General features: G+C 39.4%; 1 protein-coding gene across 1 annotated transcript; it reads left to right on the top strand.

The window, feature by feature from the left end:
* Window positions 1-4518: 4518 nt before the first annotated feature.
* Window positions 4519-15812, top strand: LOC117264202 (macrophage mannose receptor 1-like). The gene is made up of 17 exons (XM_033638070.2): window positions 4519-4571; window positions 4684-4779; window positions 4990-5016; window positions 5772-5816; window positions 7218-7399; window positions 7721-7852; window positions 8959-9061; window positions 9160-9219; window positions 11406-11572; window positions 11652-11786; window positions 11911-12016; window positions 12153-12203; window positions 14621-14665; window positions 14955-15121; window positions 15202-15336; window positions 15462-15573; window positions 15678-15812. Exons 2-17 carry the CDS (start codon window positions 4728-4730, stop codon window positions 15743-15745), a joined length of 1587 nt encoding a protein of 528 aa, XP_033493961.2. The 5' UTR covers window positions 4519-4571; window positions 4684-4727; the 3' UTR covers window positions 15746-15812.
* Window positions 15813-16166: the final 354 nt, after the last annotated feature.

Here is a 16166-nt window from a genome sequence, read left to right as displayed (position 1 = left end):
TGAAGGATTTTCTTTTTTTTTCTGAGCCCACTAAATGGCGCTTTTTGTTCAACAAAAAGTTGATAACACACTGAATTGCCATCTTTTGAGCCTCTCTGTTTAAACCAAGAGTGCCATCTAGTGGGCTCAGAAAATAAAGAAAATGCTTCATGAGGCTTCATTTGGCCATCACTAGTGAAAAGTTCACAGAAGCGAAGCATAAAGGAAGATGAATGAAAGGCTTAATGTGAATAGTTGTTCAATTTGAATTTCAGGCAGGGGAGTTCCTGTTAGGTGACTGTGTGTTTGTGTGTCCCTTGTGCTTCTATCTTTGTGAGGACCAATTTGAGTTTTACCCACGCAAGCGTGAGATAAGAGACGTTTGAGGTCGAGGCTGGATTCAGGGTCACGGGTTAGAGAATGTATTATCGTAGTCCTCTCAAGTGTAGAAGTGCAAATGTGTGTCTGACCATGTTCCAACCTACAGTCTGAACAGCCAGTGTTTTAGGGATTAGATCAGTCAACAATACAGAATCTTTGTAAGCAGTACAGACCACTTGAAAGTTTGTAGTATAGTATATTTGATACTGTCATTCCATGCTTCCACCTGCTGGTTTTAAACTGCAGCCATGTTTTCTTTTTTTTGAAATATCAGTGAAGATGCTTTTTTTTTCTTAATCGACCACATTCGGCACATTTACATTGATTTTATACGAGGAGAGTGGAGAGCATTTCTCATTCTGCTTTCTTTGCTGCAAAGAGTCCAACCAGCATGTTTGATTTACTCCGCAGGGTGCATCACACTCAGAGCTGTCAGACTCTCTGCGGCTATGAAAAGGTGTGACCCCAGCCAAGAGGAATCAGACATGGCTGATTCTTCTCTTCCTATAATCTCAGAAGCCATTTTGTTCCCCCTCCTTCACTCTCCTTCTCTTATCGCACGTGTAAATATCACTGATTTTTATTTTTCCTCTTTTTACTTTTTATTACAGAGTTGTTTATATCTTATCCCCCACCCCTCCCATCCTGTTGATGAAGCAGTCTTATTTTGTGCATTTTTGTAAATAAGTTTCTTTTTTTCACAAGTCAAAATGTAAATACTGCAAAGGAAAAAAATCAGCCTACTCCTCATGTTTGTTGATGATCTTTCTCTCTCGTTCTCTTTCTCGTAGTCCAGTGGATATTGTAAAAGTAGCTGTTAACATCATCAGGTGTCCTCCCTGTTCAGTCCTCTGTGGAACAAAGTTACTGTTGAATGAATATTTCAAAGGTTCTGTTCCAAAATGCTCCGTATGTGATCTCTCTAAAATCTAACGGCTGGAGGCATCAGGTCATGTTAGCGGCATCTTGGGTTTGAATCTGTCCGAGGATGCATGACAGCACTCTCTCCAACCTTCTCAACTATACCTGCTGTTGATCCATACAGTATAATAAATGCAAAACATTTGAAATTATGTTTGTTTTACTTTTTTTTTTTAATTTTTATTTATTTTTTTTTATTGTAAAGCACCTTAAAGAGATAAGATCTTTTCAAGTGAGGTTGTTTGACCTACAGTAGATGTCAGTCAGTATGCCTCCAGTTTGGAGAAGCAGGCTAGCTAAGGTGTGTACTGCTGTGGAGGGCTCAGCAGCAAAATGCATTTAAGCCACCTAAAAAAATCAATATCATTTTAAGTGTGCACTATATTTAGAATATTATCACTTCTCTGCCTTTCCTTCTGACAGGGAAGCCATTAACACCTCAGTTTCCCCATCTCTGCTTTCATCAAAGCCACCAGACTCATTTTGGCTCATTGCACTTGAGAGCTGCTGGTCTACCGCAGTGGCTCCCAACCACGAGGTGCCAACCCCCACTAGGGGTCGCCCAAGCTTTGCGTGGGGCTGTTAGTCCTTCTTTATTCTAAGAGGTGTAGGCCTACATCTCTGTATTTCATTTATTTCTGTAAAAAAAATGGTAAATAGTAAAAAGTTGTTCGTCTTAAAGTTTATAATATTATTTAAGATGTAAACTTAAAATACATCTCACAGGATAAGGACAAGGTAAAGAGCTGAACACTTGCTATAGTGGCAGAGCCTTTACTCTCTGCTAAATTGCCTCATCCTGAGGACAGAACAATGACCGAGTGTCAAGGAGAAGAAAATGCAGAATTTGTCAAAGAGGCCTCTTAAGTATGCATGATTGTTAAAAATACAAAAACCCTGTGACTTTGGTGAATCTGAACCAACACTCTAAAACACCAAAGACACACAATAACACAAATAAACCGATCAAGTCAGCCTTTATATAAAGCAATATCACAGTGTCATCTCCCCTCCACAAATTGCTGTCTACATTTTGCTGCTGCCCCTGTCCACAGCAGTACATTGCTTATCCTCTGTGTCACTACTCCAGCCTGTTATCTACAAACTGGGGGTGTACCAACTGCCATTTACCCATTTACTGTGGGTAATACTTTCAGTGAGGAGAATTACCTCACACGCTTCAAAAGGTCTGAACTATCACTTTAATTGAAGAGGCTTGTAACTGACTCAGAATCACATTTAATAGACTGCAGATCCTCCACAAGAGGGAGATGTTCCGCACATGCTAATTATAGTGAAACATACTCAAGATACAGCTCTTACTTTTTCTTCAGGCCTCCTACCCTTTTATTGAACAATAAAAATACCTCCTCCTGTCCAGCAAATAGGACACACTAAGAGCAATGTGAACCTCGTTGCTGAAAATGTGTTCCATTTTTGCAAATTTGAATTATAAATTTTAATTTAAAAACAGCAGCTATAAAAATGAAAAGCCCAAAGCAGAGATGGGGAGCAGGCTGCAGAGGTCTTTTTCATTCTCAAACTGAACGTTTTCAATCCCATCTGATATCAAGGCAGTTTTATCAGATTTCACGCAGCTCCTCTGGAGGCACAAAAAAAGCTTTGACACTTAAAATCACTTTTTTTTTTTTTTTCAGTTTTACTCCCACATTGTTGACTTTTCTCATCTTGGAACAGAACTTTGTGTGTTGTGACAGATTGCAATATATTATTACTGTGCAGTATTGAGACAAAATGTTTTGCCTACAGGTCACTGGCACTTTTAGAGAAAGTGCCGCGTCATGTCTGACTTGATCTCGACAGTGTTTAGTTGAACTCGCACCATGATGTGTTCTCATGTTGTACTCAACACGGGCATTTTGCATTATGTGCCGCACAGCATTCAGAATCGCTGCTTATGATTATAAGATGGCAGAAGTAGACATTTGTTTTGTGACTGCAGACGGAGCCACCTATCAACCTCGTGTGCGTGTGTGCGTGTTTGTTTGTTGCCAGTTAATACGCAGAAATGTTGACAGACTGTTTCAAACTGAATCTGAGAAATTGTACTTTGTGGTTTTAAATTCTCCTAAACCTCAGTTGTGTTAACATTACCTTTCTCATGTGACTGAGGTTACTGCATCTCTAGAAGCTGATGTGTTGGTGTGATGGAGAGATAGACTGAGAAAGAGAGAGAAAGAAACACAAACCTGTCCGTCTCTGTTCTGTGTATGTATGATATGGACTCATTTACTGTAATAAAGTGATGAAACTGTGTTTAGATTGTGTGCACTTCTTCTTTTTACGAAGTCGGTTTCGGCTGAGAGGCAGAAACTGCATTTCTGTGTGGTTGAATATGCAAAAAAAGACAAACAGACTCCTCTTCACACAGACACGTTGGTTCATTTCCGTGAACAGATCCAACAACATCATGGTCATTTGACCCAAACCTGTGTGCCATGATGTATTTTGGCAGAGTCTGACTTAATAAATCACTGTAAAGTCATGACCTCTCCCTCTGTACGCCACGTCTCCTCAATTAAAGGCTGACCAGTTATGTTGGTACAATATTTGCAAGTGTATTTAGGAAAATCAGTGTCCTACTTCCTTGATACTCAGATTGGAGTTGGCAGCTCACAATGACAAAATGTCCAGAACAATTTTACAGAATTTAAATCTTGAAAACTATTGTGCAGATTTTACTGACGTGTTTACTTGAGAGCAGCTGCCGTGAATGAGTGAGTAAAAGAAGCATTGCATTTGATTGATATTTTTGTTGCTTCTTTATCTTTACTGTGTCTGTGGAAGTCATGAGTGTGAGGCAGCAGGTCAGGGAGGAGAGTCTGTCTTACAAGCACAACAACATGTATATGTGTACGTATTTTATGTAATCCTTAGGACATAATGTTTGCTTTGGTTCTCTATATTTCTATATTGGCTATAGTGTGGCACATGGAGGACACTTGTACCAGTGATGGTGACCAGCAGGTCGAGAGTTTACCACAGGCCAGAAACTTTCCCAGCATTTACTCAGCAGCTGGTGTTAATTGATAACCATGCTGATGATGTTTGTGTGCTTGCCAAAACCTGTCTTTGATTCTTTAAAAGTTAGTTGTTAGTTGGTGATTCATCTTACAAGAGGAAATCCGTTACCTCAAAAAATGTCTGAAAGTTGATCAGTTACAAATCCAAAGAGTATTTCCTTGTTTTTTTGGTATTTAAGTGTTTTTAGTGGCAGTGTATCAGAAGCTGCAGACACTTGGCTGACGGATTCGACTCTACTGACGCAGGTTAGATTTATTGATTATACTGTATGTTAATCTGGAGTTTTCTGTTACAGTTCATGGATGTATTTATATCCAATACCCTGTTTTAATATGAATATTTTTTTGTAATTTTCAGAATATTAGATTTGTCCTGCAGCTGTCCATTATTCAGCACAAATAATGAGGGTCATTTTTCTTCTCTGTGCCACCTTCACTTTGAGCATTTCAACAGGTGAGAACACTGAACACCAAACATGAAGTGTGATGCAACTTTAAAAAAAAAAAGTGGGGAAAAACTGAAAAGTTGTGATCAACAACATCACAGCTCCAGTTTTGTTTGAGCTTTAGGGAGGCAGTGCATCTTTTTACCAACTAACTAAATGCATGCCATTAAAACTAGTTTCCAAAGATGGTTAATTGTGATTTGAATCTTTGTCCACAGCAGATCCAGTGAAGGAGATGAAGCCAGGTGAGACTCAACAACAACTCAATTTATGCAGCACTTTTCAAAACTATGTTACAAAGTGCTCAAACCAGGATGCAATGAGGCAAATAAAATCAATTTAAATTATCTAAAAATAAAATGGAAGGAAATACCCAACAGTAATTTCAGATATTTAACAATAATAATAGGAGAGACAACAAGACTGGAAAGACGTGGTGATGCATCTTGTCACTGTTTATAGTCACAGTTTAAAGTCAGGTTATTCCTCCAGCTATAGTTACAGTTAATTACAGTGATTGGACAAAACATGATGATGCAGTATTTTGGATTTTGGTACTGAAAAACATTTTGGGAAAGATGCTGCTCAGTAAATGATTCCATCCTGCACCCTTTATGAGGCACAGGGTGAATACAGATGTTTTAACGTTTGTCTGTGATCTATTTACTCATGTTTACAGTAAGCTCAGAGACTAAATGAAGGCAATAGTTGAAACTATTTGTGTGTTTTGTAGCTTTACTTTACATTTAAAAAAATGGAGACTGGAGAAAATAGTGTATAAATGGTGGCATTTAACTGTTTCAGCTGTTTTTAAAAGCTTTACAAAAGGATTATTGTAATTAAGCTGGTATGTCCAGCTGTAACAGCCATGTGTTTGACACAGGATGAAACTGTGAGTCCTGTTCTGCTGAACCTGCACAAATGTGACAGCAGAACAAAAATAGATTAAAAAAAAAAAAAAGCAGTTATATAATATTTTGCTGTTCTTATTCCTCTGCAGAGCCAGTGGAGGAACCTGTCCCTGTTCAGCAAAATAAGACTGGAGGTGAGAACGAATATTTTGGCCTACACATAGAAGCCTCAAACCTTTTGTCCTGTCTGCAGTTGTTTGGACTCAGCTAGAGATTTTGAATAACAAATTGAAATGTAGCTGAAGAGGTGAAAATTAAGACCGAAATTCTCCATAAATCATGCTCAAAATCTATAAGATATAACACTTAGACCCCAATCACTTGAAAAAATAATGGCATTATACCTTTCTGCAAATCACGGATATGTTACAATTGCATGTAATAATATAATGGTGATGTTGAAACTTCACATTTCAACAACGCTGTTTCATTTTATTTATTTAACCCATATTTAACCAGGAAAGTCCCGCTTAGATCAGCCATCTCTTTTACAAGGTAGACTTGGCCAAGACAGCAGCACACAAAAAAATTCAGCCAAACAACCACACAGTTAATACATGAAAGATACACAGTGACATGTAAAAATATTAGAACGCCTATGCACAATGACAGGAACCAACCGACTCATTCATCCTTGTACTTATGGGAGCTTTCATGATACGTAGCTCAGTCTGAACACGAGAAACAGACAACAAAATTAAGTCTTTGGATCTCAGACTGTAGCTACTGTCAGATCTCTGGTCAATCAAAGTACACATGTACAAAGAGAGTTTACCCAGTGAGGTTTTATAAATGAACACGTACCAGTGACTGAGCCTACGAAAGGTCAAAGATGGCCAACCAGCCCTGGAATAAAAGGTACAGTGATGAGTGAGGGTTTTATCCCAGTGCACTATATGCAGTATCTAACATGGGCAAACAATGTGCAGATGCATTCATGTACAACAGATCACCATAATCCAGAACCAGTAAAAACATAGCAGGAACCAGTCTTTCCCTGGCCTCACAGGAGAAACAGGACCTGAAATAAAACCAAAACTTCAGTTTCAGAAGATTACCAGCCTGAGGTATAAAAGACAGGCAGTCATCAAGCCAAATACTGAGATATTGGGAACAAGTGACTACCTCTTTCCCAGAGCAGTAAGAACATCAGGAGTGTTCACAGGCTTCTTCATAGCATTTGAGAAATGCATAACTTCAGTTTTATCTGCATTTAAAACCAGTGTTAGTTGTGAAAACTGAATCTGGATCATGTTAACGCTGTGGTTAACAGCACACACATCACATCACATCACATCACATCACACGCACCATCCACCATCCCCTCCGCCTCACGACAAAAAAGTCAGCTCATACACTATCTTACTTTGGAAAGTTGATATGATATGTATAAAATGTGTAAATGTAACATATTTGTGGTTTGCAGGAACGTACAATAACAACATTTTCTTCTGGCCAGTGGGCTAATGTGGAATTATCTGCAAAAAGCTATAGAATCGTTTCTTGTGAATGAAGTTGATGACTTTTTCCTCCAGAGGAGAAACGAGGGGAGCCGCTGCCTCGGGGAACAGGAAGGATGGCCAAATGGCAGTATGGAGGAATTAACTGGTTTCCAGACTATTACAGTAGGGAGGATGACTGTCCAACCAGCTGGCAAAGATATGGGTCCCGATGTTTTGTCTTCATCAACAGCCCAATGGCTTGGGTAGATGCTGAGGTAGCCTGATGTTCCACCATCTCACATACAGACAGGCGTTCCCCAAATTATTCCCAAATGTCATATTTTGTTTCAAGTGATACTTAAAGTAACTTTAAAACACATTAGGTTTAAAAGCACAACTCAAAAGATTTGTCTTTCCCCTGCTATGTCTGACTCTGCTCCCACAAAAATTAAAAATGAGGTAAAATGTGTGGAAAATGTGCGCATTACTCTCAGACTGATTATATACACTTTTTATCTCAACCTCCAAGTCAGTGCTACGGCCCTGAGGGCATATTATGTTTGTGTACAGTAAGATCTCGTGATCTCTCTTTACAGAAACATTGTTGGCCCTACGGTGCCAACCTTGCATCCATCCATGACCAATGGGAGTACAGTTTCATCCAGGACTCTGTAATCGACCAAGGATACTATGGCCAAGCCTGGATCGGTGGCACTGATGCAGTCAGGGTAATATGCAAACATCAGTTCACAGAGATGTATCCCTGTTTTTTGTATTTTAATGCTCTTTGTAAATTCAGATATCTTAAAGTTAATTTGACTGATTTTAGATTGTTTCGCTGGACCTTTAAAGGGACAGATGTGTGCCTTCTCTCCAGTATAATGGAACTAGGTGGCACTCAGCTTGTGGTGCTCAAAGAGCCAGAAAAATCACAACCCGGTTATTCAAGATAATCCACAGACCTTGTTGTGAATAGGTCATGGAACTATTTTCTTTTTACTGAACTACATCCACCAACCGTATCACTGTGCACAAGGAAGCATGCATTTACTGCTAGCTCACCTATCACTACCCAGGCCTCCAGGAATGCCGTTCAGTGTTGCTTCCAATTTTTCCCAGTGGCCACTGGGCCACTATTGCCGCAGAAAAATCCCCTTTGGCCCAAAAAACATTTTCCCCATAGGCCACCATTATAAACCAAATGTCTGTAAAATTGATCAATGGAGGCTTTATATTTGTAAATCTTTCCTCAAGCCAACAAAAGCGGTTTTAAAATCACTGACATCATCACAATGTAAATTCTATGAGGTGAGCAAGAACTTGTGGGCAGGGCCGGCAAGAAAAAACATAGTCAGTGGGCCGCATACCCGGCGAGTAAACCTAGAAGCTAAAAATGTTTTGGTGTACGCACCAGCCAAGTAATTACCTTTGAAAGAATAACCGTTATCTTGGAGTCCAGTATCTGGTTATTATACATTTATGGCACCACTGAGCTAGCTAATACTACAGCTCAGAGTAACCAGGTCGTGATTTCTGGAAAGGAACATTGCTGTTGAGTTGAGTCAAATGTTTGTTTTTGTTTTGCTTTGGGGTTTTTTGGTCCTTTGAACACCACAAGCTGAGTGCCATGTGCTTCCATTATATCCGAGAGCAAGCTGCCATCTCTACAGCAAATATCTCCAACACTCAGTAACTTGCACCAAAACAGTCTAGACTGATAAACAGCACTACGGGTAAGAAGAACAATTAGGTATTTTTGATTTAGAGGTGAATTCCCTTTAAAATGTTTAACGGCCGTTATTTAAATGCTTTTTGTCTTGTGTTTTTTTCACAGCCCATGGACAGCTTATGGAGTGATGGTTCAGTGTCTGATGTGGAGAGCTGGGCCGCAAGCACCTGGGATAGACGCAAAAAATGTCTTGCAATACGTCGGTCAGGTACAGTTCCTAAATCAGCTGACTCTGGGCAGGAAATGTGGTAAACCTGTTTCTAAATCAATAAAAATAGTGACTTTATTGTCTTGTTTTCTTCTTAGACCTCCTGAATAAGTGGTATTGTGAAGACATGCTTCCCTTTGTGTGTGGAACAAGACCAGGTGGACTGTTTTAAATATACCACAATGCTCTTAATCAGGAAAAACATCATTGTGTATTTTAGAGCCAAGTGTGTGCAGTCTCTTCCAGTCTGCATGCGAAATCACATGAAACCATCTTAAAACCAAGTATAACATTCAAACATGCTGTATTTATAAAAATAACAGCAGTTTCTGTGGGACTGGATGTTAGTTATGATGATTGTCTGAACATCTGTCAAGTTCCATCTATAAACAGCAAAATGTACTTATCAAAAGTGAAAGTGCTTATCATGCAGTAAAATGTTCCCTGTCAATATTTAACCCTTCTCACTGATGTTATTGGGTTACTGCTGCATTCATGTGTATGTTGCATGTTACCGCTGTCGATGTTTCAGGTTGTGCTCATTTGAGCTAGTTCATATACTGCTGGGTAGTTTAATTTTACAGCAATGCATCATACTTTATAAGATCATTATATGTTTGTAGCATGGCTGTCCTGTGAGAACCACATACCTCTAAAAAGTCAACTTTTCCCTGCCCTGTTTTCAGCTTTGCGACGATGCATTTTCCAGCTGATCCAAGAGGGTTTCTAGAGAGTTTATTTAGCTTAAGTAGTGGCAGAATTTTATGCCATATATAAAACTGGAATCTGAAAAGTAGCTTAAGTTATCAGACAAATGTAGTGAAGTAAAAAATACAATGTGTAGTGAAGTGTAAAGGCTCATCAAATGGAAATACTCCACTTTCAAAACAAGAAAAAAGCTCATCAAACATGACGCTTTATAAACACAAAATTATTTATATAGCAATATAATGGGCTTCACGACGAAAAATATACTTAAAGAAAATATGTAAAGGTACAAGATTTACAAGGATATATTGGCAGAAATTCAATATAATATTATATGTCTTCTTTAGTGTGTAATCATCTGAAAAGAAGAATCATTGTGGGGGTTTTTTTATCTTGGAATTAGCTGTTTACATCTACATAGGGAGTGGATCCTGGTCTACAGAGATCGCCATGTTGCCCCGCCATGTTTCTACAGTAGCCAGAGCAGACAAACCAAACACTGGCTCCAAACAGGACCATTCGCAGTTTTGCGTGTTCATATTTTAGTGTTAGCCACTGTAGTTTACTGATTTTCTCTTAATGTGAACTAGCTTTAGTCAGTGTTTTTACCAGTTTAAATCACCTGGTTCATTTGTTTGGGAGAGAAGGAGACCTCTGCAGATAATTCCACTCCTGGTAAAAACCTCCTGAATAATGAACAAGGAATTCTAACCAGGAGAAGTTTCAGTCTGCAGTCCTCACCACTAAAATCCCAATAATCTTATATACTTAAACTTTAAGGCAATGAAAGTAAGAAAAAAAACACTGACCACAAATTCAACAGATGCGTACAATTTAAACTACATAACAAGATCCAGAGCTGTCACCATAGACTGTTTAAACAATGGACATAGCCACCATGACGTCATCCATTGGTTTGTGGACTCGAAGCCCCCTGGAACAGCAAGCCAATTTTATATAGTGGCCAAATGTGGAATTACACCATCCAGGTCCATCATGTTATGCCACTGGGCCTAAATAGACTTTTTCCTATAGACTTACGTTGGGAGAGTGATGTCTGTGTATCAGTGGATAACATTTTCCTAAAGTCACAACCCCTGCAAAATGATTCATTTAATCTGAATTTGATCCGTTCAGTTCTATAACATTTCTTAAGTCTAGAAAAGTGACACGATTAAATAGTTTTATCCCCATACAAGTGAGCAGAGTGCTAAACCAGCTCAATACAATTAAATTTAAACCGCACAAATCAAGCTTTTTAGCTTCATAATCTTGTTTTTGGAGTCAGAGGTGACCATATTTGGACAAGAGGGTGGGCATGACTTATATACTGTAGCAACGATTCACAGTCTGCCCCAACAGTTGTCATAAAGAGGTAAACTAGCTATAGAAACCAAAACATTTTTTAACATGGGGGTCTATGGGGACCGACTCGCTTCTGGAGCCAGCCTCAAGTGGCCATTAGAGGAACAGCAGTTTTTGGCACCTCTGCAGTTGGCTACTGTTAAACTTCAATTCCCAAAACTTCAACTGCCCAAGAACACTGGCTGATGTTTTCTATCAGTTCAGAGTAATTTATTTAGGGAAATTAAAGTGCCATTAAATAGATATCTTTGTTTTCTGGCTTTAAAAACAGGAACGTTTGAGAAGGTGGAGGCTGTGCAGGTGGTGGAGAAACAGGAAGAGAGCAAGATGCCCGATGATGACAAGCAGAGCTGGCACAGCTGTCCTGCCAGTTGGTCCAAATATGGATCCAGATGTTTTACCATCATCCCCAGAGAGATGCCCTGGATAGATGCAGAGGTAGAGCCTGATACTGCACATATATACATACTATATTTGTGTGTGTTCATGTATACAAAGCTATATCTCCTCTTTACAGGAATATTGTTTGAGTAACGGTGCCAACCTGGCCTCCATCCACAACCCAGGAGAGTATGGGTTCATTCAGGAGATGATAAGAGGGAACACAGGTCGTAACCTTCGAGCCTGGATTGGTGGCACTAACGCAGTTAAGGTAAAGAGGAACTTGATTTACTGAAATAATGCTACAACAGAGGGTTCAAGTCAAAGTAAGTGTAAAAGTAAATGATTTTAGGTTGTGTCACTCTTTGACATAACTTGATGTAACTGTCTTTCAGGACCAGACCTGGCTCTGGAGTGATGGATCAGGATTTAATTTCCAGAACTGGGGCATAGGAGAGCCCAACAATCTTGGTGGCCAAGAGAAGTGCCTTGAGATGATAGGTACAGTGAGGTCATTTTTTCTCCTTACTCAGTTCTGATAGATAGGATAGGAAATCTGACGATTTATTACATAAACCACGAATAGTTGTGAAATCTAGATTGTAAATGTGACTTTTCTCTCTTGTCTCGTTATTAGAGGACTACCGCTGGAACGATCTGCCCTGTGAGTCAAAGCTTGCTTTTGTCTGTGGAACAAGACCATAAAGTCCAGTTTAAAAGTATTTTGGATCCTTATTTCTGTGTCTTGACCTGCAAGTGTGCACAAACCCTGTGCCGAACAATACGTTTTAATCACACAGAAAGACACATAAGACCATAACCCAGACATCACTTAGAAAAATAAATCTATGTGAGACCTCACAAAATTTAGTGAAACCTTCACATAAAGGTGTTTGTTCTTAGAAATGTAATAAAATTTAAAGAGTAATAAAGTAATATTAGATTACTGAAAACACTGTTTGTGTCTCTTACTTAATTTCTCTGTGATGAGTTGAGTTTCAAACAAGAAAAAATATATGTATATTGTCAGCAATTCACTGCCCAAAAAGACTTTCTCCCAACCTGATCTCACAGAAATACGTGAAATGACCACGACCTCTTAACACCGTATTCTGTGTTGGCAGCACGTAATGAGTTAAAATTACGTGCCGGTACCACGGAAACAATGCCAATGTAAAGTCAATTAGGATACATTGTCGCGGTGGACACACAGATTCCCTGATTCAACAACGTCACGTCAACCTCGTTTTCCTCAGTGATATCTTTAACATTCCTGTACACACACAAAAACACGGAAGTGTCCTTGATAACTCAACAATATGACAGGTTAATGTCAAGGCCATAAAATAAAATAAATGTATTTGCCAGCTTTTGATAGCGTGGGGCTTTAAGAGCATTGTGCTGTGGGCGGAGGGGGTGCATTCCACTACTGTTTTGTAGCAACTGTCTGCCGTCTGTGGGCTTCATTCCATTTCAAATTGCCGTCCGTCTGCCTTAACAAACCCCACTAATAAATAAATAAATAAATAAATAAATAAGAAGAAGAAAATAAGGCTGAGCACGGAAGAACCAGAGAGGAAACACCATCACATGGAGCCGCTACCCCTGGCAACCCAGCCACCCTCCACTCTACCAGGGGAGAGCGGACCCCAAGCCAGCGCCGCAGAACCAGCGACCACCACAGTCTGCCCCAACAGTTGTCATGGAGAGGTAAATAAGCTGTAGAAACCAAAACATTTTTTTGTATCAGGCTGTAAACATGTTTATTTCTGCTGTAAATTTGGGCATTTTAATGCGGGGGTCTATGGGGACTGACTCGCTTCTGGAGCCAGCCACAAGTGGCCATTAGAGGAACAGCAGGTTTTGGCACTCTTGCAGTTGGCTTCAGTTTTCAGCCCCGGAGGTTGCTGCTTGGTTGTCACTGATAACACTCTTCACAATATAAATTTTTATTACCAATACTTGTTCACTTTTTCAACATTTTATAGAGGACCTGTCATGTAAGAAAGTATTATTGATGCATTACTTCCTTTGTTTATGAAGGTAATTTAGGTTTTTTTCATGAGCTGTTGTGAACAGGTGAACAGGTCCCTTCCTATCCTATAAATCTGTCCTTGTGTGACCCCTTTACTGGTAATGCTTTGTCAATAATGGTTCACCTGAACAGCTCTTAAACCTACTAACACTTTCTTAATGTATAATCATCCCAATGATAAATTCCCACTGTAAACCTTTGTCAACCTGATATCTTTGGAACTTTAATTCTGAACTTTGGAGTGATTTTTTTTTTTAAATGGTGTCAGCTGTGAGTTATCTTTGACTGAACCCAGTAATACCAATACCAATCAGTTTTTTTTCCAGGTTAGTTAGAACATAATACCGCCATAAAATATGACGCTCAGTTGGGAACTGATCTGAAGAGTAGATCCATCTGCCCGGAAGATGCAGTATAAATTGATCAAACTGTACTGATAGCTGCAGTCAATAAATAAAGTGAACTTTGGAAGTGTGATAACTTTTGGGTCATTATTTCAAATTAATATTTATTTCCCTGTTGTTGGTGTATATAAGCTCTCTTCACGCCACGTCCTGCAGACACTGACACATTTGATTCTGTTCAAGCAGGTGAGATTGCTAAGTTACATGTATTTTATATAGATATCTGTATATCCACTGCTTTCATAAGACAAAGTCATCTCTTTGTTTGTTTTACATGTGACTTTCTAATCATCTCTTGCAGCAGTCCATTCATCGCTGTAAACAATGAGGCTTGTTTTTCTTCTCTGTGCTGCCTTCGCTCTGAGTGCTGCAGGTGAGGTGTAGAGAGAGGATGAAACTTCAAATCGTTTTCATCTTTTAAAAGGTTACACCGATTGGCCCTGATGGAAAACTATTCACTCACTGAAATGTAAAATATATGCACATATCACTCAAAGGCGTGAACTGACCACATGGACGCTCAGCTCTCTTTACTCAAAAACAAACAAATAAACCACATCTACATTACTGGTGCACTTTTGATTAAGCTTAAAAAATGTGATATATAACCAACTTGCAAAGTACATGGCAGAAGTTCCTAAGGATAATTATCTTCTTCTTTAACAGGTCCAATAGAGGAGATGATGGACATCCAGCAGAACATACAGCAGGGTGAGACTCTGTCAATTACTCATCTCCTGTCACATTTAATTTGTGAAGACAACTGTGTTTTTCTTGCATGCTTCCGTTGTGAACAAAGAATCCAAAAAACAGAAAATCCTTGATGACTTGGAGTAAAAAAAAAGGGTGTAATATTCCTTTAATGGGTTAAAATTCATTTTATCAGAATCCTGTTTTCCCAAGAACACTGGCTGATGTTTTCTAGCAGTTCAGAGTGATATATTTAGGGAAATTAAAGTGCCATTAAATAGATATCTTTCTTCTCTGGCTTTAAAAACAGGAACGTTTGAGAAGGTGGAGGCTGTGCCGGTGGTGGAGAAACAGGAAGAGAGCAAGATGCCAGATGATGACAAGCAGAGCAGGCACAGCTGTCCTGCCAGTTGGTCCAAATATGGATCCAGATGTTTTACCTTCATCCCCAGAGAGATGCCCTGGATAGATGCAGAGGTAGAGCCTGATACTGCACATATATACATACTATATGGTGTCTGTATTCAAGTACACAAAACTATATCTCCTCTTTACAGAAATATTGTTTGAGTAACGGTGCCAACCTGGCCTCCATCCACAACCCAGGAGAGTATGGGTTCATTCAGGAGATGATAAAAGGGAAAACGGGTCGTTACCCTCGAACCTGGATCGGCGGCACCGATGGAATTAAGGTACAGAGGAACTTAAAATTACCAAAATCATTCTACAGCAAAGGGTTTAAGTCAAAGTAAGTGTAAAAGTAAATGATTTTAGGTTGTGTCAGTCTTTGAGATAACTTGATGTAACTGTCTTTCAGGACGGGACCTGGTTCTGGAGTGATGGATCAGGATTTAATTTCCAGAACTGGGGCATAGGAGAGCCCAACAATGCTGGTGGCCAAAAGAAGTGCCTTGAGATGAACCGCTCAGGTACAGTGAGGTCATTTTTTCTCCTGACAGTGTGTTACATAAACCCCATATTGTTGTGAAATCCAGATTGTAAATGTGACTTTTCTCTTTTGTCTCCTTGTCAGAGGACCTGCTCTGGAACGATCTGCCCTGTGAGTTAGAGCTCGCTTTCGTCTGTGGAACAAGACCATAAAGTCCAGTTTAAAAGTATTTTGGATCCTTATTTCTGTGTCTTGACCTGCAAGTGTGCACAAACCCTGTGCCGATTAATACGTTTTAATCACACAGAAAGACACATAAGTACCCAGACATCACTTAGAAAAATAAATCTAGGTTAGACCTCACAAGGTTTAGTGAAACCTTCACATAAAGGTGTTTGTTCTTAGTTCAATTCAAATAAACACAAGAAGTTTGTGCTCTAATAAAAAAAAAAAAAAAAGGGATCAGCACTCAGTGAATAATCCTCCTAAGCCCTACGATAAGCTATTATGGCAAGGCTTAACTATACAGACCTGTGAGCAGTGATAACTAACATGTCTTTGGGGTCATCGGGTGGGAACCTCCTTTCACCGGTGTTTCGTCTAGTTAGTCCCACGACACCTCCAGGAGGCTAG

The sequence above is a fragment of the Epinephelus lanceolatus genome, chromosome 16, assembly GCF_041903045.1.
Source record: "Epinephelus lanceolatus isolate andai-2023 chromosome 16, ASM4190304v1, whole genome shotgun sequence".
In the NCBI taxonomy this organism is placed as follows: domain Eukaryota; kingdom Metazoa; phylum Chordata; class Actinopteri; order Perciformes; family Serranidae; genus Epinephelus; species Epinephelus lanceolatus.
This window is presented reverse-complemented; position numbering and strand designations above follow the sequence as displayed.

Excerpts from the sequence above, each read along its gene's own strand:
- LOC117264202 (XM_033638070.2), top strand. The coding sequence starts at position 4,728 with ATGAGGGTCATTTTTCTTCTCTGTGCCACCTTCACTTTGAGCATTTCA. Across the intron at positions 11,573-11,651 it reads TGCCCTGGATAGATGCAGAG|GAATATTGTTTGAGTAACGG; the intron begins GTAGAGCCTGAT and ends TCCTCTTTACAG. Across the intron at positions 12,017-12,152 it reads GAAGTGCCTTGAGATGATAG|AGGACTACCGCTGGAACGAT; the intron begins GTACAGTGAGGT and ends TCTCGTTATTAG.